The 24339-nt window shown below is 42.3% G+C and overlaps 1 protein-coding gene across 12 annotated transcripts in view; it reads right to left on the bottom strand.

Annotated features, from left to right (window-relative positions):
• LOC117981763 (major facilitator superfamily domain-containing 14C) overlaps positions 1–23732 on the bottom strand; it is a 158308-nt gene extending 134576 nt beyond the window's left edge. For 11 of the 12 annotated variants that reach the window (XR_010109111.1, XR_008626673.2, XR_008626674.2 and 8 more), the window contains exon 1: positions 23602–23732. Coding sequence is in view for 8 of the 12 variants with exons in the window: in XM_063594289.1 (XP_063450359.1) it covers positions 23602–23709 (108 nt within the window). In the remaining 4 variants the exon portion in view is untranslated. The remainder of the gene's footprint in view (positions 1–23601) is intronic. The other variant, XM_063594287.1, reaches the window with a different exon arrangement.
• Positions 23733–24339: the final 607 nt, after the last annotated feature.

Here is a 24339-nt window from a genome sequence, read left to right as displayed (position 1 = left end):
AAATAAAAACTTTCTTCCTCCCCAGTTCATCTGCATCTCATTATTGGGCCTTAAGAAATAGCAGCCCAACTCTCAGTTTGGTCCGGGAACATAAGTGTTTAAAAAAAAAACAAAGATAGGGTTATATATGTTAAAGCACTCCCAATGGCCAAAGCTAGAACAATTTGAACAAGAAAATAAAGCAATATTGGATTTGGGGATAATCCAAAGTACAAAATAAATATCTATGAGTTCATACTGATAAAATGATTAAATAGAAAAGAACAAGCAAATCTCCCATGCAGAGGAATTCCAAATAATTTATGCAGACACTCTGCCCCCAAGTAGGTGGAATATAACTACTCATTCTGAAAGTGTGGGCTGCACATAGTGACTTCCTTCCAAAGTGTACAGTATAGAAACGGGTAAAAGAGCAACTTTACAGTGGAGAAATCTGATAAACAGTATCTCAGCCAGGTGATCAAGGTTAACATCAACAGTGGCACATACTGTTGATATGATATAATGAAAATGGTACTTCATCTCTATGGGCTTCTTCCCAAACACCCGTAATTCCACTCTAATCATGAGAAAAACATCAAGATTAATCTCAATTGAGAGACATTCTACAAAACACCTGATGAGTCCTCCTCAAGACTGTCCAGGACATCAGAAACACGGAGCACCTAGGAAACTGTCACAGTCCACAGGAGCCCAAGAAGACACAACAACTAAATGTAATGTAGTAGCATGAGATACTGGAACAGAAAAAGAGCATTCAGTAAAATACAAGAAATCTCAGTAAAGTATGTATGGACTTTAGGGGTTTTTTCTTTGGCAGTGGATCTTTTTTTTTCTTTTTTTTTCCAAACACTCTCCCAAGTAGCTGGGACTACAGGCACACACCACCATGCCTGGTAATTTTTGCTTGTTTGAAGAGCGATGCCCAAGCTGGTCTTGAACTCCTGGTCTCAAGTGATCCTCTGGCCTCACCGTCCCAAAGTAGTGGGATTACAGGTGTGAGCCACCATGCCTGGCTGCTTTTAGCTGATAATAGTGCATGGACATTGGCTCATTAATTTTGACAAATGTACCATGCCAATGTAAAATGTTAATAATAAGGGAATATGGGTATGGAGTATAGGAAAACTCTATGCTATCTGCAATTTTTCTGTGGATATAAAACTATTCTATAAAAAAGTTTTATTTTAAAAAATAAATGGACAAGAATATAAAAACATCCTGAAGGAGAAAAAGAAAGGGACAGAGGAAAAATTAGTACTATTAAATGTTAGAGGCCGGGCACGGTGGCTCACGCCTATAATCCCAGCACTTTGAGAGGCCGAGGCAGGTGGATCACCTGAGGTCAGGAGTTCAAAACCAGCCTGACCAACATGGAGAATCCCCATGTCTACTAAAAATACAAAATTAGCTGGGCGTGGTGGCGCATGCCTGTAATCCTGGCTACTTGGGAGTCTGAGGCAGGAGAACTGCTTGAACCCGGGAGGCAGAGGTTGTGGTAAGCCGAGTTCCTGCCAGTGCACTCCAGCCTGGGCAAGAAGAGCGAAACTCCGTCTCAAAAAAGAAAAAAAATACATTAGAGCAGGGGTTAGCTAACTACAGCCCACAGTTCAAATCTAGTCCACTGCTTATTTTTTATAAAGTTTCACTGATATTTAGCAATGCTCGTTCATTTACATATTGTCTGTCTATGGCTGCTTTTGTGCTATACTGGCATAGCTGAGTAACATATGGCCAAAAAACCCCTATAACATTTATTACCAGGTCCTTTACAAAAAAAGTTTGCCAACCCCACCCCACTTTGTTTTCATTTTACTTTAATTTTTTGGAGACAGAGTCTCCCCATCTGTTGCCCAGGCTGGAGTGCAATGGTGCAATCTCACCTCACTGCAACCTCCGCCTCCCGGGTTCAAGACATTTTCATGCCTCAGCCTTCCCAGTAGCTGAAACTACAGGTGCGTGCCACCACAGCTGGCTAATTTTTGTATTTTAGTAGAGATGGGGTTTCAGTATGTTGCCTAGGCTGGTCTCAAACTCCTGAGCTCAGGCAATCCGTCTGCCTCGGCCTCCCAAAATGCTAGGATTACAGGTGTGAGCCACTGCGCCTGGCGCCAACTCCACTTTGAATAAATAGAACCCAATGCAGAGTTCACAAATACCAATTATATGGGTATATCACAAATATACCCATATAATTTATTATCTGAGCAGCTGCTGATATCCCATGACTTGCCTGAGCAGAGGCAGGTACTTCACTGCCATATCCCTATAGCTTCTTTTCCATTTAGCACACATCCTCCTCCTATAATACACAACTCTTTCAAAGACAGGCTCTAGTAATATTTCTCTAAACGTATCCTGAACTCAGAGATAACAGACATTTGTTGTGGCAGAAAAGGCTGGCTTCCTACACTGCCCACTCCTCAGCTACTCAGGAGGCTGAGGAGGATCGCTTGCTAACATCTTCTCAGTTTTGTTCATGTTCCATTAACTGCATGCTTAAGCTGACCATGGTCACCATCTTGAGACTGCAGGCCAGAGAGCTCACTAGGTCCTGGAGATGAATCTAATTCAACCATAATAATTCCATGATTTAAGACAGGAATGAGCTACATGGCCCAACTGTGGTCAATGAGATATAAGGGAAGACATGTGGGAGGGTTTGTGAACGGTTTTTCACTCTCTAAGGGACGCATAACAAAACAGTTTACTTCCAATTTGGGGGCATTGCTGTGTAATGACATGCTACAGTTGCTCAGTCATCTTGAGACCACAAGGGGTCAATCCTGAAGATCAAAAGCCAGCACACTGGGAAGAGCAAATAAGAATATAATGAGTCCAGGTCCTCAGCAATATCATTAAGCTGCTGTGCTAAGCACTCTATTCCTGGAGTTCTTATGTGCAATAATAAATCCCCTTATTATCAAATACATCATGTATAGGCATTTTGCACAATGCTAACTTATTTAAAATGAAATATTCAAGTTTTATTTTTATGAGCAAGTTAAGAAATCAAGAATATAACTGTCTAAACTGTTGACTCTACTGTACTTCTAAACAACAAAAAAAATTATTCTAAAATATATTCAAATTGAAAACTAGTGCTCCCTAATTTGAACATACTGCCACAAGGCCAAGCATGGTGGTTCATCCCCGTAATCCCAGCACTTTGGGAGGCTGAGGCAGGTGGATTACTTGAGGTCAGGAATTCAAGACCAGCCTGGCCAACATGGTGAAACCCCCTCTCTACTAAAAATATAAAATTAGCCAGGTGTGGTGGTGCACGCCTGTAGTCCCAGCTACTCGGGAGGCTGAGGCAGCAGAATCACCTGAACCCGGGAGGTGGAAGTTGCAGTGAGCCAAGATCACGCCACTGCACTCCAGCCTAGGCGACAGAGCAAGACACCGTCTCAAAAAAAAAAAAAACAAAAAAAGTACTGCCACAAGACTCACAGTCATTTCTGTATTAGTAGTGAAGACATATATAAAAAAGTATGTTTCACTGTAAGCTGCCAATATCTTCATAATTCACATATTTGCTATTTTTTGCCTATATCACTTATAGCTATCTGGTTAGTAAAATGTTCCATCTAAAAAATTACTTATCTGGGCCAGGCACAGCGGCTCACACCTGTAATCCCAGCACTTTGGGAGGCAAAGGAGCTCAGGACTTCAAGACCAGCCTCGGAAATGTAGTAAAACCCCATCTCTACTAAAAATACAAAAATTAGCTGGGCCTGGTGGCACATGCCTGTGGTCCCAGCTATTCAGGAGGCTGAGGTGAGAGGAATACTTGAGCCTGGGAGGTGGAGACTGCAGTGAGCCGAAATCCTGCCACCACACGCTAACCTGGGTGACAGAGCGAGACTTCATCTTGAAAAAAAAAAAAATTCTTTATCTGAAAGTTTTTACATAAACATAAGGATGAAGAAGATGAACCATTTTAAAAACCAAACAAATGACTATATACTTGAAGACTTTGCAATTTCTCCCCCTACCTAATAATAATATTGGAATACAAGCAGAAAAAAGAATTTTACTGGTTATCTCTCCAGATAAAATAACTTTTCTATAAAAATTATAAAAATTTTCTCAGCACTGTATTAAATGGTTGAATAAACGGCATGCCTATCTCATTAGACAGACCAAGCAGCATTCATTAAATATTTACAAAATAACTGCTTTTCACAACTTTTCAAACAATTTATTAACCACCACCCAAATTAATGCAAACTAAGAGGCCAAGAACTGTTTTTGTAAATATTCTTATCTCTACCAAGATTTTTTTAAATTTTTTTGTGGGTACATAGTAGGTGTATATGTCCAACACTCTTTAAGAGTGAAAATACTCAACTCCAAACGATTCATTCACTCAACAAACATTTGTTAACCTTGACTATACCAGCTAGGTGTTGGGGACAATGGTGAGAAACAGGATACGGTCCTTGCTCTCATTTCACGGAATGTAAAATTATAAATGGAAATATACGCTCTGAAGGAAAAGGACAGAGGTTATTGAGTATATTACAAAGACCCCTGAGCAATATCTGGGCAAAAAGTATAATTATCCTATAACAGCAGCAACAATAGCAGCAACAGATATTATGCGGGGCCCTAATCAAAGCACATTATATATACATACCTTCATTTTATCCTCACTACAACCTTTGAGATAGCAACTATTATTATCCCGATTTCATAGATGACAAACTCAGATGCAGAGAATTTAAGCAACTTTCCCAACTCACATAGTAAGTGCATGAACTGGTATTCCACCAAGATAGTCACACACCTCCAGAGTATGTGCTACTAACCACTGTAATACATTACTTTTCTTATACAGCCCAAATGTTTCCACAAATAGAATCAGTACATACATATGGCAGCCAGCCTGCATTGCAGCAACCTGAGTAAGTGACAGGAGTCAAATGTAGCTAGTTCCTCAGGCAAAGCAAAGCGTAGACCTTCACTTGACCACTAACCCTGTTCCCCACACTAAGGAGTTCTAACCTGCTACTGTGTACTTGAGCAAAAGGGCAGTCTCTACCAACCCCTTCGCCTACTTTCTCAATATGACCCAAAAAGTTCAGATGAACTAGGCACCTGGCTTTTCTCAATCAATCAGGTCATCTGCTGTCCATCAAAAAAAGATAAGGTTGGAAGCTGTTCCCACACATGATGGCCAACTCAAAGATCACAATACACAGTAAATATCAGCAACTTGAAAGCAAAAGGAGATAGACTGTCATTTCCCCTGGACATGCAGTGTCATGGCTGTTCCTCCTCCTTGGCTCTGCCTGCTTTCTAATTCCACATGGATGGCCAAGAAGAGTTCAGAGGCTAATGGACAGACAAGATAACCACCTCAGTAAGAGAATTAATCACTAGCTTTTCACGAGATAATTTTTAGAAGGGGGTGGTAGCAGCATGTTATTAGTCCCAGACACAAAATGTGACCATTCCTATAAAGTAAAATCTAGATAAGATGCCTTAATTGGGAGGAAATACTAAAGATGATCATTGTGTAATCTTAACTTAAAATTGCTTTTAAGCCGGGTGTGGTGGCTCATGCCTGTGATCCCAGCACTTTGGGAGGCAGATCACAAGGTCAAGAGATCGAGCATCCTGGCCAACATGGTGAAACCCCGTCTCTACTAAAAATACAAAAATTAGCTGGGCATGGTGGCGCAAGCCTGTAGTCCCAGCTACTTGGGAGGCTGAGGCAGGAGAATCACTTGAACCCAGGAGGCGGAGGTTGCAGTAAGCCAAGATCACACCACTGCACTCCAGCCTGGCAACAGAGTGAGACTCCGTCTCAAAAAAAAAAAAAAAAAAAGCTTTTAAAAACAAAGAAAATACTCCCACTATACTGCAATCTTTCAGTTCAACTGAAGATCTTGAGACAGATATCACACATTTAACAACAGCTATAATCTTCCTCAAAGGCAGTCTAAGGAGTCATGAGAAGTCAGGGTGGAGCCACAGTTAAGAGAAGGTACAAGGCATGTATAGTCTGAATGCTGAAAATAGGAAGCCCACCACTAGGAAGGATCAAGAGCAAGTATCAATAATAAGGATGAACAGCATGTATCAGGAGAGCAAAATATCAGAAATGTCAGCATTCCCAAGAGTTTCTTTAGAGTATCACTTCTCCCACCCCTCAATCTCCTGCTCTCTTTCAATCTTATGGGCTCAGTTGACACTACAACTTTGATACAAATAACCAGTGTCTCTACCTCCAACATCTCTCCCTGATTCCTATCTCTAGATTTTCTCATCATCCAGCCTCAAAAACACATGTCAGGAAAAAATAAAGGGGGTAGGGGGGGAGGCGCAATGGTTCATGCCTGTAATCCCAACATGTTGGGAAGCCAAGGCAGGAGGATCATTGGAGCCCAGGGGTTCAAGACCAGCCTGGGCAATTTAGTGAGACCTTGTCTCTACAAAAAAAAAAATTTTTTTTTGACACAGGGTCTCGCTCTGTTGCCCAGGCTGGAGTGCAGTGGCGCAATCTCGGCTCACTGCAACCTCGTTCAAGGGGTTTTCCTGCCTCAGCCTCCCAAGTAGCTGGGACTACACGTGCCCACTACCACACCTGGCTAATTTTTTGTATATTTAGTAGAGACGGAGTTTCACTATGTTGGCCAGGCTGGTCTCAAACTCCTGAACAGAGGCAATCCGCCCGCCTCAGCCTCCCAAAGTGCTAGGATTACAGGCCTGAGCCCCGACACCTGGCCAAAATATTTTTTAAAGAGTTCGCATCCAAGTGCAGTTAGCACTCTCAAAATCAACAAAACCAAAAGAAAACTAATCATAGTAATTAATTTCTCCTCCTGACTTCTCTAGTGATAGTACTGTACTGATTTTTTACCTGATTACATTTTCTCATTCCCCAAAATTCAATCTGCTTCTAGCTCCTCTACTAGTTCCTTAACATCTCTCACATTAATCACTTTCCTTTTTCCTTTTCTTTTTTTTTTTTTTAAGACAGAGTCTCGCTCTGTTGCACAGGCTGGAGTGCAGTGGCCTGATCACAGCTCACTGCAGCCTCAACCTCCCAGGCTCAAGTGATCCTTCTGCCTCCCAAGTAGCTGGGACTACAGACACACACCACCAAGCTCAGCCTCTTTTTTTTTTTTTTTTTTTTTTGGTACAGACATTAGGCTGGTATCAAATTCTGGGGCTCCAGCAATCCTCCTGCATCTGCGTCCCAAAGTACTGGAATTATAGGTGTGAGCTACCACATCCAGCCAATCTTTTTCCACTAGGTCAAGACCCTGGTCCAGAAGCTCTTTTCTCCCAAGGTTTTGCCTCCTTATCAATTCACTTAACTCTTGTGTCTCTCCACACTCAGGCACTGCATCAGATAAATCTTCCTGAAGAACAATCATGAGCATAGTTTCTCATTGTTCCCATGATCAAACTTGTCTAAACTTGTGAAGAAAGGAAGTAATAAGCTATGCATAGTTACACAGGCAGCCTTTGAATTGAGGTACTCCTAATTCCTAGAGACTGTGCTCTTCATCAACCAGCCTTGCATGTATCAGTACTACCCGACACTTTCCAGCCACTATCAAAAAAAGTTGTTTCATGGTCTGTGACATAAAGGAGAAGGAAAGAAAAGAAATTTAACAAAGTATCCCATATTTCAAAACATAAATGTTCAGGCATGTCTACACTAGACAAAAATCAAAGCAGTCACATGTGCACATCCATATATGGGATCAACATGTGTCCTCAGGCACGCATATCATACTGGGTAGCCCATTCTTTCATCTTCCTAAGCTGAGCTCACTAATCCTCCCCCAATAAGATTAAAAATGAACGGACTGTCTTGATGCAGCTTCAACTATCATCTCCAAACAAAAAATGCTCACAAACATATCCCTCTCTAAATGACGTCTCAGCTACTTTTACCGACTAGAAAATAATGACTTAGATGTCCTGGCAACACCTTCAATTCAACATATGAAAAGCACCTTACTCTACAAACAGCCTTTCCTTCCAACCATTCCAATTTCTATTCATGGATCCTGGTTACAGGGTTAGTCTGTATGACACTTTCCATTATGCCTGTTTCCCTTATGAGCGGGGTAAACATTTATCACACAAACGAGAACCTTTTTTTTTCTTTGAGATGGAGTCTTGCTCTGTTGCCCAGGCTGGAGTGCAGTGGCGCGATCTCGGCTCACTGCAAGCTCCGCCTCCTGGGTTCACGCCATTCTCCTGCCTCAGCCTTTTGAGTAGCTGGGACTACAGGTGCCCGCCACCACGCCCGGCTAATTTTTTGTATTTTTAGTAGAGATGGGGTTTCACTGTGTTAGCCAGGATGGTCTCGATCTCTTGACCTCGTGATCCACCCACCTCGGCCTCCCAAAGTGCTGGGATTACAGGTGTGAGCCCCTGCACCCGGCCAAGACACTTTTAAGAGTAAAAGACGGGTCAGGCATGGTGGCTAATGCCTGTAATCCCAGCACTTTGGGAGGCCGAGGTGGGAGCACTGCCTAAGGCCAAGAGTTTGAGATTAGCCTGGGCAACATAGTGAGACCCCATCTCTGCAAAAAAAAAAAAAACAAATTAGCCAGGCATGGTGGTGCACACCTATAGTCCTAGCTACTCCAGAGGCTGAGGTGAGAGAATCACTTAAGCCCAGGAGTTTGAGGCTAAAGTGAGCCATTATCGTACCACTGCACTCCAGCCTGGGCAACAGGGCAAGACCTTGTCTCAAGTAAATAAGGAATAAAAGGGGGTCCTTTTTAAGAATTAAGCATAGGCTGGGCACGGAGGTTCACACCTGTAACCCCAGCACTTTGGGAGGCCAAGGCAGGCAGAACACTTGAGGTCAGGAGTTTAAGACCAGCCTGGACAACACGGTGAAGCCTCGTCCCTACTGAAAAAAAATATATATATATATACAAAAATTAGCTAGGGGTGATGGTGTATGCTTGTAGTCCCAGCTACTTGGGAGGCTGAGGCAAGAGAATCACTTGAACACGGGAGGCGGAGGCTGCAGCGAGCTGAGATCCCGCCACTGCACTCCAGCCTGGGCAACAGAGTGAGACTCTGTCTCAAAAAAAAAAAAAACAGAATTAAGTGCAGACAAAAGGCATAAATTGAGATGTCTGATCACCCTACTTACGAAGAGCACACATAATATGGAAAAAATTCTCAAGTAGAAGCAAGGAAACCTGAGTTCTATTCCTGGCTCTGCTGCTAACTATTAATAGCTTCCTGTCTTTAACCAATTTTCTGGCCTTTAGTGCTCTCATACATATACTGAGAAAACTAGGACTGGCATCTAAGGCCCCTTATAGCCTCTAGTGCATATATATCTGAAAGCAGGATCAACTCACACAAAAGGGGGATCCTTAGACAGGCAATGAGGAAGGACGGAAGATAGGTCAGAAAACAAGAAAGAGCTTGAGGCAACCCAAACACTCAGGACCAGGAAGTCTGTGAGGCAACGGTGTGTCTAACTTCCAGTAGTCATGTATCCTTTCCACTGGTCTTTTTATTTTTTTTCTTTTGGCTTTGTAACTCATACATGTTTAGTAGAAAACATATAAATGAAAATAAAGAAACAGGCAAGAAATTATATTAAAATCAACAAAAATCTCAATATCAGCAATGATCACTAGTGTTTTAAAGTTTGGTATAAACCCTTCCAGACATTTTTCCATGCAAATATATAAATGTATTTTTAATGTGATAAAAGTTGTGTAGCCGATTTACATAAAAATAAATTCACCATATTCATATCAATAGGCATATAGTCATTTCATCACTTTTAACGGCAGCTTAGTACTCCACCTAATGTATGTGCCACAACTGTTTCACCAAGTCCCTTTTAAATTACAATCTTTCATGAATATATACAATTAGCACATACATATTTTACAAATATACCTCTGTGGTCTTGTCCCAATAGTGCCTTACAGTAAGTTCCTTGAAGAGTGACTGCCAGGTCAATGGGTATGGGCTTTTTTTTAGTGTACATTAACTGGCCTCCATAAGTTTCCCACCCAAGGAGTATATAACAAAAGAATGGTAATTTAAGAACTGAAGATTTCTCCAAAGCAGTATCCAAGATGCCTAAAGCTAAAAATAATCTTCACATTTCACCACACAACATTTTATGACTCTTTTTTCATGACCCATGACACTCACATGTATCTGGCTGACTAATAATTTAAAATATAAAGCCACTATTTTTCTTCAGGGAACATATTACCATGCTACAGATCTTAAATGAAGTTTCTGTACTTCTATTGCATCACAGTATAAAGAGGTATTCTACATTACGTGCAAAAGATACTTTCATTAATTACTTAAGTACTTCAAAGATCTATGCACAAAGAACTACTAATATATAAAATTCATACTTTTGCTATTTTTAAATTGAAGCAGTTAGTCAGATGAATAGTAATTACCAAGAAGCACATTATCCACAGAATTTTAAGTTTTTCTTCAGATCTCCTCGTGGCTTGACCTAATTTAACAATAGACAATGTAGAGCAGGGGAGCTATTTAGGCACGGAGTGACTACATGACAATGCCTAACTCTGTGACAGCACACAAATGACAACAAAAAACAATGCTCAGACAACTCAGGAGTCTTCTTCCTACCTCTACTCTTGAATACGAAAAACAAAATTGCCTATATAGGCAACATAAGGAACTAAGCTGTCAAATAAAAATTAGATTTGAGAACAGAGATGAGGAAAGTCCCAGCTCCATTGTTCACTCAGCCTGGTCACTTTCAGCAAGTCAATTTATCTCCATGCACTGATGTTTCTCACCATTAAATCATGCACTGCTCTATCACCTACTTCAAAACTATCATGAGAATTGATGAGTCATAGTCAATAAAAGCATATCACATTCCTTAGAACATTCATTAGAATATTCATGAATTCTAAAAAAAAAATAGCAAAACCAGGTGAGATACACTCACTTAATTAAGAAGATTAAATTTAAAAGGCAGGAAAACATCCAGGTTTTTAGGTGCTTAGTTATTCTGCCTCATTGGAAAGGTCTAATACTGTATATAAACAATATTAATATGATTTCTAGTAGAACAGTACATTTCAAAAGAAGTAAGTGCAGAAAGGGACGTGGGAAGCACAGGAAAATGAAGATGGTGAGGGAAAAAACTTTTTTACATCATACACAGTGCCTTTCCTAGGAAGTGCCCCTTCCCACTCACCTTAATGAATGTCACAGTAGACATGAGAGTGTTCTCCACAAAAATATTAAAAGGATGGCCCAGGGCTGATGCGAAAGGAAAGAAAAGGTAGAAAACCACTGAGTATGGGGCAAAATAGTAATATTCATATTGAAATACTGATTTTGTAAGAGGAAGAAACTTTTAAGCCAGAGAGAAGACAACTGTTAATGTAAAATTAATATAAATGGATAGTAGAAAAAAAAGTCTGAAAAGCTGAGTTTTTCATCCATCTCAAGAAAGAGCCACAAAATCAATCTTTAACAAAGTGGAAAAAAAAATAGTTAACAGTAATCAAAATTACCCTTCTGCTTTATACAACCAAGACACACTGGATGCCAGGCAATGAAGGACAGAGATCCCTGAAAATCAGGAAAGAAAAGATGTGCTGTACTATTATCCCAGCTTACTGCCTGATACAGATTCTAGGCCTCTGCTCTGGTAGGAAGAACCCAGACAAAGCCTGGAGGACACCTTTCTGAGTTGACATGAAAGTGAGAGCTAATGGAGATCAAGGCAGAACAGAGTAATGGAGGGAAGAGAGATAGAGAGAAGCCCAGAGATCTGCAGAAGATCCACTTCAAGAATTCAGCAGGGTACTGATAAGCACATGCATGTGACATAACTATCAAAAACCAGGGAAAAAACATCTGAACAGTATACAGATCTGGCCAGATGTCACTCTGAGCCTATGCATGTTTCCACCATCTAACCTTAAAAAACTTTTTTCACTCACATAGTGCTGAGTACAAAATCAGGAAAACCTTGCCTGAGTAGTGGAGAATAATTAGTCCTACAATGAGCACTGCTCCAAATGTGCCTAATAAGATAACTGCAGATTAGACAATGCAGAAAAACGATACAAACACATTATATGTTCTATACATACATGAAATTAAGAAAGTGATTTCATTTATAACAGCATCTAAAAGAAAAAAAAATACCTAAAAATAAATTTAACCCAGGAGGTGAAAGACTCATACACTGAAAACTACAAATCGTTACCGAAAACAAATTTCACCTAAATAAAGACATTTATGTCCACAGGAAGGAAGACTTACTATCACTAAGCTATCAATACTATTCAATGTGATTTACAGATTCAATACAATCCCTATCAAATTCCCAAAGACTTTCCTGCAGAAATGGAAAAGCCCAGGAGTTTAAGATTACAGTGAGCCACGACTACACCACTGCACCCCAGCCTGGGCAACACAGCAAGACCTTCTCTCAAAAAAATAAGTAAAGAAAAAAAAGGAGGTCCTTATTCAGAATTCAGGATCACCTCAAATTCATATGGAATTGCAAAGAACACCAAACAGCCAAAACAATCTTGAAAAATTACAAAATTGGAAAACACACACTTCCTGATTTCAAAACTACAAAGCTACAGTGATCAAAACAGTGTGGTACTTGCTTAAGGATAGACATACACCAATGGAACAGAATGGAAACTCCAGAAATAAGCCATGTATGGCCAACTGAGTTTGAGCAAGGGTGCCATAAAAGAATGGTCTCTTGAACAAATGCTGTTAGAGCAACTAATTTTTGGCATGTGAAAGAGTAAAGTTGGACCCCTACTTCACACCATATATTAAAATTAACTCAAAGGGATTAATGGCCTACACATAAGAGCTAAAAACATAAAAGAGATAAATCTTGGATTAGGTAATAGATTCTTATATATGACACTAAAAATACTAGAAAAGAGAGAGAGAGAAGTTGGGCTTTCTCAAACCACAAACTTTTAAAATGAACCAAAGACCTATCATCAGGCTTAAAACTATAAAACTTAGAAGAAAACACAGGGCAAAAGCTTCATAGTATGAATTTGGCAATGACTTCTTGGATATGACAACAAAAACCCAGGCAACAAAGTCAAAATAGATACACTGGACTTTATCAGAATTTAAAACTTATGTGCATCAAAGGATGCAATCAGCAGAGTCAAAAGGTAACCTACGGAATGGGAGAAAATTTGCAAATCAACTACCTGCAAGGGAGTGTCTCAGTCTATTTTGTGCTGCTATAATAGAATACCACAGACTGAGTAATTTATAATGAAATGAAATTTACTGGCTCACAGTTCTGGAGGAGGAGAAGTTCAAGAGAGAGGGAACAGCATCTGGCCAGTACCTTCTCACTGCGTTATCCCAAGGGAGAAGGCAGAAAGACAAAAAAGAGACAAAGGGGAGCCAAACTCATTATTTTATAAGGAACCTACTACCAGGATAACAAAACTCACTGCATTAATCCATTAATTAAGGGCAGGGCCCTCACAGCCTAATCACTTCTTAAAGTTCCTACTATTTTTTTTTAACCATTTTCTTCAATAGCCCTGACAGTCCCACCTCTTAATACTATTACAATGGCAATTAAGTTTCAAAGTGAGACATTCGCACCATAGCAGGGAGTTAATATCCAGAATATATGTATAAAGAATTTTACAACTCAACAATAAAACAAAACGCAAATGACCCAATTTAAAAATGGGCAAAGAGGCCAGGAATGGTGGCTCATGCCTGTAATCCCCGCACTTTGGGAGGCCAAGGCGGGTGTATCACTTGAGCCCAGGAGTTTGAGACCACCCTGGGTAACATGACAAAACTGCAGCTCTACAAAAAATACAAAAATTAGCTGGGCCTGCTCGTGTATGCCTGTACTCTCAGCTACTCGGGAGGCTGAGGTGGGAGGACCGCCTGAGCCTGGGGAGGTCGAGGCTCCACTGAGCCGTGATCATGCCACTGCACTCCAGCCTGAGCAACAGAGAGAGAGAGACCATGTCTCAAAAAAAAAAAAAAGGAAAATTTGACACACGGCACACATGGACAAACCTTGAGGACATTATGCAAGATGAAATAAGTCAATCACAAAAAGATAAGGATGAATATGGTATGATTCCATGTATATGAGGTATCTAAAGTAAGTCAAACACATAGAAACAAAGGAGAATGGTGGTTGTCAGGGAATGGGAGGGTGGCAAAAAATGGAAAGTTGTTGTTTCATGGGTATAGAATTTGTTTTGAAAGAAGAAGAAGTTCTGGAAATTGGCTGCAGAACAATGTGAATATACTTACACTACTGAAGTCTACACTTAAAAATGGTTAAGATGGTAACTTCTTTGCTATGTGTATTTTACCACAATTAAACAATTTTTAAAAAATCAACCGTATTTCTATATGCTGGCAACAAACAATTGTGAATTTAAATTTTAAAAAATTACATTTATGTAATGATACCATTTACAATAACGTCAAGAAATATGAAACGGAATAATCTGACAAAAGATGGGAAAGACATGTCAACTGAAAACTACAAAACTCAGCTGAAATTACAGATCTAAAATAAATGGAGAGATACTACATTCATGCATCAGAAGACTTGATCAATTCTTTCCAAACAGATCTTCACGGAAAAAGAATACCAATAACAATCCCAAAAGGCTTTCTTGTGGAAATTGCCAGGCTAATTCTAAAATGCAAAGACCCAGAATCACTAAAACGACTTTAAAAAATAACAAGATTGGGGGACTGTTAGTTTTCAAGTCTTATGAACCTCCAGTAATCAAGACTGCAGGGTACTGATGTAAAGACAAATAGATCAAAGGAACAGAATAAAGAGTTCAGAGACTGACTAATATACGGACAATTGATTTTTGACAAAGATGCAAAAGTAGACCAGGCACGGTGGCTCACACCCATAATCCCAGCACTCTGGGAGGCCAAGACGGGTGGATAACGAGGTCAGGAGTTCGAGACCAGCCTGGCCAACATGGTAAAACCCTGTCTCTATTAAAAATACAAAAATTAGCCAGGTGTGGTGGCATGCGCCTGTAATCCCAGCTACTCAGGAGGCTGAGGCAGAAGAATCGCTTGAACCTGGGAAGTGGAGGTTGTGGTAAGCCGAGATTGCGCCACTGCACTCTAGCATGGGCGATGGGACAAGACGCCATCTCAAAAAAAAAAAAAAAAAAAAAGATGTAAAAGCTATTCAATGAATAAAAACATATTTTTCAGCAAATGAACAACTGTTCATAAACAAATAATTTCCATCCTTATTTTGCACCATATAAAAATGTAATCAAAATTAAACACAAACCCAATTGTAAAATCTAAAACTATAAAGCTTCCATAAACACAGAAGGAAGGCCAAGCACAATGACTCACGCCTGTAATCCCAGACTTTGGGAGGCTGAGGTGGATGGATATTAAGGTCAGGAGACTGAACTCATGCCTGTAATCCCAGCACTTTGGTAGGCCGAGGCAGGTGGATCACGAGGTCAGGAGATTGAGACCATCCTGGCTAGCGCGGTGAAACCCCACCTCTACTAAAACTGCAACTCTACTAAAAATACAAAAAATTAGCCAGGCGTGGTGGCAGATGCCTGTAGTCCCAGCTACTCGGGAGGCTGAGGCAGGAGAATCGCTGGAACCTGGGAGGCAGAGATTGCAGTGAGCCGGAGATTGCAGTGGGCAGAGATTGTGCCACTACACTCCAGCCTGGGCGACAGAGAAAGAGACTCCGTCTAAAAAAAAAGAAAAAATAGAAGGAAATTCCTATGATTTGGGATTAGGCAACAATTTCTTAAATATGAAACCAAAACCCTGATCTATAAAAGAGCAAATTGATAAATTTCATCAAAGTTTAAAATTCCTGTTCTTCAAGACACTGCTGAGAGAATGAAAAGATGGACCACGGCCTAGAGAGAATGTATTTGCAAATCATTTGACGAGGGACTTGCATCCCAAATATATAACGAACTCTCAAAACTCAATTACAAGAAAACAACCAACCAACAACAACAACAAAAAATAGGCAAAAGACAAGAACAGATACTTTGCCAAAAGGGATATACAGAAGACATATAAGCTTAGGGAAGTTGGGCACATGGCTCACACCTGTAATCCCAGCACTTTGGGAGGCTGAGGCAGGCGGACTACTTGAATCCAGGAGTTCAAGACCAGTCTGGGCAACATAGTAAGACCCCATCTCTATAAAAAATTTAAAAATTAGCTGGGTATGGTGGCATACGCCTGTAGTCCCAGTTACTCGAGAGGCTGAGGTGGGAGAATTACCTGCGCCCAGGAGGTCAAGGCTGCAATGAGCCAAGATCACGCCACCGCACTCCAGCCTGGGCAACCAAAGTGAGACTCTGCCGGAGGAGGAAAAAAAAAAAACTTATGGAAAGATACTGAATGCCACTAGCCATAGGGAAGCACAAATTAAAAGAACAATGAGACATCACTAAACACCAATTGGAAGGGCTAAAATTGGCCAGGTGTTGGTAAGGATATGGATGAACTAGAATTATCATACAGTGCTAGCTGCAATGTACAACTGTACAATTACTTTTAAAATAATTAGTTTGGCAATTTATTTTATTTTATTATTTTTTTAAAGACGGAGTCTTACCATGTTGCCCAGGCTGGTCTCAAATCCCTGGGCTCAGGCAATCCTCCTGCCTCGGCCTCCCAAAGTGCTGGGATTATAGGCATGAGCCACCATGCCCAGCCAACAGTTTCTTAAAAAGTTAAATACATCTACCATATGACCCAGCCATTTCACTCCTATTTACTTTTAAAAAAGTGTATTCTGTACAAAGATTGGCACACAGATGTTCACAGCAGCTTTATCTGTAATAGCCAAAAACTGGTGAGAAGCCGAAAGTCCATCAACAAGGGAATGTACAAATCGTGGTTCATCCACAAATGGACTACTACTCAGTAATTAAAAAGAATGAACTACCGATTTACATAACACTGATAAATCTCAAAATAATTTATGCTGAACTTTTTAAAAGCCAAAGAGGAGAATATGCTATATTTATAAAATAACAAACAAACAAAAAAAGCTAGAAAATTCAAACCAGCTGGGGGCGGTGGCTCACGCCTGTAATCCCAGCACTTTGGGAGGCCGAGGCGGGCGGATGGTCTGAGGTCGGGAGTTTGAGACCAGCCTGACCAACATGGAGAAACTCCGTCTCTACTAAAAATACAAAATTAGCCTGGCATGGTGGCGCATGCCTGTAATCCCAACTACTTGGGAGGCTGAGGCAGGAGAATCACTTGAACCCAGGAGGCGGAGGTTGTGGTGAGCCGTTATCACGCCACTGCACTCCAGCCAGGGCAACAAGAGTGAAACTCCATCTCAAAAAAATAAAAAAAAATAAAAAATAAATAAAAGGAAGAAAATTCAAGCCAATATATAGTGACAGAGTAGATAAATTATCGCCTGGAAATGGAGGTGTAGAGGGAGGTAAAAAGAAACATTTGAGGGTGATGAATATGTTTACTATCTTGATTATGATAATGGTTTCACAGGTGTATAGACATGTCACAACACAAAACTGTGCACTCCAAACACATACAGTTTATTTTATGTCAATTAAACTGAATAAGGTTGTTTAAAAAAGACAAGCAAATACAAAGCTAACTATAAAAAAGTCAGACTAATGCTGGGCACGGTGGCTCACATCTGCAATCCCAATGCTTTGGGAGGCCAAGGCAGGAGGATTCTTTGAAGCCAGGAGTTCGAGACCAGCCTGGACAACAAAGCAAGAGCACATCTCTACAAATAAAAATTTAAAAATTAGCCAGGCATGATGGGACGTATGTGTAGTCCCAGCTACCAGGAGGCTGAGGCAGGAAGATCACTTGAGCCCTGGAGTCCCCGGGTGCACTGAGCCATAATCACACCACTGCACTCCAGCCTGGATGAAACAGTAAGACTCTTGTCTCAAAAATAAATAAATAAATAAATAAATAAATAAATAAATACACATTAAGAATAGATTTCTCTCCAATTCTCACAGAATAATGCTCTTGCTATGCCATAACCTCTTTCTCCATAGCATATCTAAGATTTCATAACCACTTGTGAAAGTTCTATGACATGCTGAACTGGAGGAAGGGAAGAGGGAAAGGGGAAGAGAGAACACATGTAAGAAACTGAGAAATTTCTTTTTTTTTTTTTTTTTTTGAGAAATAGTCTCGCTCTGTCGCCCAGGCTGGAGTGCAGTGGCACGATCTCCGCTCACTGCAAGCGTGGTCCACCTCCCAGATTCACGCCATTCTCCTGACTCAGCCTCCCAAGTAGCTGGGACTACAGGCACCCACAACCACGCCTGGCTAATTTTTTGTATTTTTAGTAGAGACGGGGTTTCACCGCGTTAGCCAGGATGGTCTCAATCTCCTGACCTCGTGATCCGCCTGCCTCAGCCTCCAAAAGTGCTGGGATTATAGGCGTAAGCCACCGCGTCCAGCTGAAACTGAGAAATTTCAAAAATGCTTCCATAGGGTAATAAAGCACGTTTACGTGTATACAGCCAAAAGGATACCTAACAGTAAGAAAAAATTAATGTATTCCTGTTATGTAGAGGAGGTTGTATGCACTTTTACCATTACCATTGAATACTTTCCTGGATATTCTAGTTCATTTAACATCAAAATAAGATGTAAAATTATCAACACATGCAATATTTGTGAATATTTATCCAGAAGATCCTACAAAATTAAATATTTTTTGAAAGACAAAGCACAAGTTATCAATGCAGAGTACCAGCCAGGCATGGTGGTTCATGCCTATAATCCCAGCACTCTGAGAGGCTGAGGCTGGAGGATTACTTGAGGCCAGGAGTTCAAGACAAGCCTGGACAACACAGTGAGACCCAATCTCTACAAAAAAATTTAAAAACTAGCCAGGCATAGTGCCACATGCCTATAGTCCTTGCTACTAGGGAGGCTGAGGCAGGAGGATCATTTCAACCCAGGAGTTTAAGGTTACAGCAAGCTATGATTGTGAGCCACTGCACTCCAGCCTGGATGACAGAGTGAGGCCTCACCTCTTAAAAAAGAAAAAAAAAAAAAAAAAAAAAGGGCCAGGCGCAGTGGCTCACGCCTGTAATTCCAGCACTTTGGGAGGCCAAGGCAGGTGGATCGCCCGAGGTCAGGAGTTCAAGACCAGCCTGGCCAACATGGTGCAACCCCATCTCTACTAAAAATACAAAATTATCCGGGCATGGTGGCACATGCCTGTAATCCCAGCTACATGGGAGGCTGAGGCAGGAGAATCACTTGAACCCGGCAGGCAGAGGCTGTAGTGAGCCAAGATCACACCATTGCACTCCAGCCTGGGCAACAACAGTGAAACTCCATCTCAAAAAAAAAAAAAAAAAAAAAAAAAGGAAATGCACACCAAGAATCCCTACAGAAGGTGAAAAGAGCCTACGAGGTCATTATTCACAACTTTATGCCAACTAATTTGACATTTGACATTTTAGATAAAATGGGCAAATTCCCAACAAAACACAACTTACTGAAACTGACAGAACTAAAAATCAAACAGAAAACCTACGCTGTTCTAGAATTAATCTCCAAAAGGCCAAGAACTATAAAGTTCTAGAACTGTACTACCAATCTTACACAAATTCTTCCACAGAATAGAAAACCAAACTACCCAATTTGTTTTTAAGGCAGATAGCATTTGGATATCTGTCTCCTCCAAATCTCATGTTGAAATGTGACCCCCAGTGTTGGAGGTGGGGCCTAGTGGCAGCTGTTTGGGTCATGGGTGCTCATCTCTTCTCAGTTGTTTGGTGTCCTTCTCACAGTAATGAGTGAGTCCTCGCTCCATTAGTTACCACAAGATCTGATTGGTTTTGTTTGTTGTTTGTTTTTGAGACAGAGTCTCACTCTGTCACCCAGGGTGGAGTGCAGTGGCGCCTCCCAGTTTCAAACAATTCTCCTGTCTCAGCCTCCCAGGTAGCTAGGACTACAGGCATGCACCACCACACCCGGCTAATTTTTGTATTTTTAGTAGAGACGGGGTTTCACTATGTTGGCCACGCTGGTCTCCGACTGCTGACCTTAAGTGATCCACCGCACGCGGCCAAGATCTCATTGCTAAAAGGAGCCTGGCACCTCCTCCCCTCTCTCTCTTGCTCCCTCCCCCACACGTGATAAGCTGCTTCCCCTTCGCCTTCTGTCCTGATCGCAAGCTTTCTGAGGCCCTCATCAGAAGCAGATGCTGGTGCTAAGCTTCCTGTACAGCCTAAAGAACCACTTTTCTTGATAAATTCCCCAGTCTCAGGTATTCTCAGGTATTCCTTTACAGCAACGCAAACAGCTAACACACACCTCCTTTTTTTTTTTTTTTGGAGATGGAGTCTCGCTCTGTCGCCAGGCTGGAGTGCAGTCTGTCGCCAGGCTGGAGTGCAGTGGCACGATCTCGGCTCACTGCAACCTCTGCCTCCCAGGTTCAAGCGATTCTCCTGCCTCAGCCTCCTGAGTAGCTGGGACTACAGGCGCCTGCCACCATGCCCAGCTAACTTTTGTATTTTTATAGAGACAGGATTTCACCATGTTGGCCAGGATGGTCTTGATCTCTTGACCTTGTGATCCGCCCACGTCGGCCTCCCAAAGTGCTGGGATTACAGGTGTGAGCCACCGTGCCCGGCGACACACCTCCCTTTTCTAGAAGGAAATGATCTCTTGGAGTAAATACTTGATTCTCTTTTATTTTTCAGATTATGACATCTCTCTGCCAGTATCTTTTTCTGGTCAATATATCTCTTTGCCAAATAAGGTAGAAAAAAGTTGTCAGGCCAAGCATCATGGCTCTAACCTATAATCCCAACACTGGGAGGCTGAGACAGGAGGATCATTTGAGCCCAGGAGTTTGAGACCAGCTTGGGAAACAGAGGAAGACTCCATCTCTACAAAAAATAAATTAAAAAAAAAAAAAAAAAAAAGCCAGGCATGGTAGCACATATCTGTTGTCCCAGCTACTCAGGAGGCTGAGGTGAGAGGACTGCTTGAGCCCAAGAATTTAAGGCTGCAGTGAGCCATGACTGGCCATTGCAGCCTGGATGACAGCAAGATCCTATCTCAAAAAAAAACACAGAAAACAAAAAAGAAAAAAGTTATCAACTGGACAATCTTCCCTGTGATTACTAGTAGCATCTAAGAACCTGAAATCATGAGTGTCATTGAAACCAAGCTGTAAGGACATTCCAACACATTACAATGAAATCAATTCATATAGGGGCTATAGGACACAGCACCCGGAGGTGACATCAGAAACTGCAAACAGGAAAAATACATAATTCAGGGGTACTAGCATATGACACAAACATATATGATTAAAAGCATTCACTGTTCTCCCAACGTCCACACACTCAGAAAAACACTGCTACCTGCTCATGCTAGCCTTCCCACTATCTACAGCAAACACCAAGAAAACTCAGTATTCATCACAATTAACATCAACTCCATGCGTTCTCAGAGAGGAGGAAAGACCAGGCAGGAATCTACCTGTGCCCAAAATTAGGTTACCATCAGGATCCAACGGAGAAAGAACTGGGGAATAAACTGAGTCTAGGTTTCTTTGAGTAAACATCCCTCACAAGTTTCTGCTCTTAAGCACATAAATTTAGCAACTTTAATTTCTAGGTTGGGGTCTAGTTCCTGTCAACACTAGGAAATGGGAGACAACTACTTTTATCACGGTCAGATCACCTATAGATTGTGATCATTCAATCATACATGCAAAGAATATTACAAAATACTAACAACATTAGTATGTATTAAGGGGCTTACTAGATGCCAAGTTGCAGCAACCCTCACAACCCTCTGAGGTAAATGCCATTATTAATCAGGAGTTACGTTAACTTATCGAACTGTGGAAACTGGGATTTCAAGCATGCTCGTCTAATCACTATACTAATAATGCTTCAACCTGCCAATTTATTTTTTATTCTGTAAGCCATAAGGAGCCAATGAAAAAAATTAAGGACAGCAGTAATGATCATCTTTACATGCTAGAACACACTACTCAGCCACGTGCAAGGTGGACTGACGCTGGGGTGAGCAAGGGTCTTGAAAGAGATAGTGAAAGTCTGGGTCAAAAATGCTGAGGAAATTCTGAGCATAAGAATGCATAGGAGAGGATAAAAACCTAAAATCTGTATCTAATAAACTTAGCTAGACTTTCTGATTGTTGTAAGTATGGGAAGGGATGAAGGAAGCTACCTCGCAGGTTACTAGCTGGGCCACTGGTTAGTAATTACTGTCCATCAATTCATGAGACAGGAGGAGGAACTGGTGCTTTAGTTTTGTGTAGCAAGCAGGAAGAGGACAAGTCTACTTAACGCGAATCAAAATGAGAGCAAGCAATTATACAGAATTTCTCTCCCTCGACAAGACAAGCTTCTCATATTACAGCGATCTTAACTTTGAAATGCTTTTCAAAATAGGGAGTCACTTGGGCTGGGAGGGGACTTCAACTAAGTCCTCATTTTACAGAGGAGGCACTGAGGGGCAAGGCTGTTTCAATACCCTGTCCAGAGTGCGCACTGTTCAGGCAAAACCAGGACTAAAAACCAGCTCTGCCGGATCCCTTCTACCTACTGCTCCTTCTGCTTCAGCTGCCCTCCCAACCTACTAATAGGGATTTACATCCCCAAATACGTTCATGTAAACACTTAGCATTCTTCAACTAAACACAAAATCAGATATGTAAGCTAAAAATCTAAAGCCAAAAACATGTATTTAATTTCCATAAAATTTCTACTTTTCTTTGGAAAAACTTTCCCATTGTGTCAGTTTCTATTCACTGTAACATTCTCTATATTTCAGGTCCTAAGACCAAAAAAAAAAATCCTTTTTAAACTTAGGCCTTGAAGAAACGACAAACCCTCTAGGCTTAATATTCCACCATATGAAACCACTGACACAGACAAGGCCTGTTCTGCCGAAACCAGGCCAGTTAAGTCAGGGCTCAATTGCTTCTGTATTATTGTCAGAAGCCATCTCGACCTCAAGCAAAAGTAAAACTGGAGAAAGAGGCCGGCCTAACTTGCTCCTCGGCTGGTCCCCAGCAACGCCCCTGGAAACTCTGCTCCCCATCGCTAGGACCGCCCCTCCGACGCCGGGAGAACACGGAAGGAGCAGCAAGGCGCTGCCCGGCATCTGCCGCCAACTTCCCCGTCGACGGTCTGATTCAAATGCTCCCTACCTGTTTTCCATGTAGACTTGGAGAGAAACTGCGCCAGGAAAACTGTTACCAACTGTTACAGGGACGGAAAACTCCGATCCAACTGTTACAGGGACGGAGAACTCCGAAATAACCAAATTACTACTTATATTCACTGTCCCATGTCTAGCGCCTTTTGAAACAATAACCAAATCCTGTAAAGTTTTGTCTGCGATGAGCAGTCACTAGGAAAAACCTGTATTCGTGATGAATTCGCCTCCCCCCCAGAAAAGGACCGACTTTCCAAGAGCCGAAGCCCCTGCCCGGAGCGGCGGGCTCGCGGGCCCTGGGTGCCCCCACCCAGCCTCCCTGGGATTCAGGCAGCCAGGCCCCGCGCCCACGCTCACCCAGGTGCTCCCCGCGGCCTGCGCGCCCGCGCGCTTCTCCGGCATGGCTCCCGCCTCGGGCTCCGACGCCGCCTTCTCCTCCAGCTCCGGCGGCGGCTCCACGCTCATGCCACGGCCATGCCCGCGCCAGCTCGGGGCGCTCCGGGACGACGGCGACGCCGCGGAGGCGGCGGCGGTGCCCGCGCCCTCATGGGCTCTGCGGCCCGCGGCGGCCTGCGGGTCAGGCGGCGGCGCCAGCGGCGGCGCCGAGGGCTGAGGAGGCGGCGGAGGCTGAAGCTGCGGATCAGGCTAGCAGAAGACCGCAGCTCCAGGAACCGACCACTTAGCAAACCGCACCGACCCCGACTCTCGCAGTTACCGGCGGCGTCAGGGGCGGGCTGCACGGTTAAGAGACTGTGCCCCGCCCCTCCTCCCCACAGGCCGGCGCCGGGCAGGAGGCCCCGCCCCGCACCTCAGCTCCCGCCTCGAGAACGAGTCCCGCGCCTGAGTAGCCTCCAGCGACGCCACGCCCACTTCAGAGACCCCTCCTTTACCTCGCGACTGGCCCCTTGGCATCAGGACCTCGCGGCGCGCGGGAAGTACGTCATTTCGACAGCCCGTATGACTGATTTCTTTTTCCGGAGAATCTGGACTGAGGCTAGCAAGCGGGGAGGGGCAAACTCGTGGGGGTTTGGTAGTGATTGCAGTTCAGTTTTGGTCTTGGTTTGCGCCAACCCGCCAACCTCTCAAGTTTTTCTA

Source organism: Pan paniscus, chromosome 11 (assembly GCF_029289425.2).
Source record: "Pan paniscus chromosome 11, NHGRI_mPanPan1-v2.0_pri, whole genome shotgun sequence".
NCBI classification, from domain to species: domain Eukaryota; kingdom Metazoa; phylum Chordata; class Mammalia; order Primates; family Hominidae; genus Pan; species Pan paniscus.
Note: the sequence above shows the minus strand (reverse complement) of the source record. Positions and strands in the feature narration are given on the sequence as shown.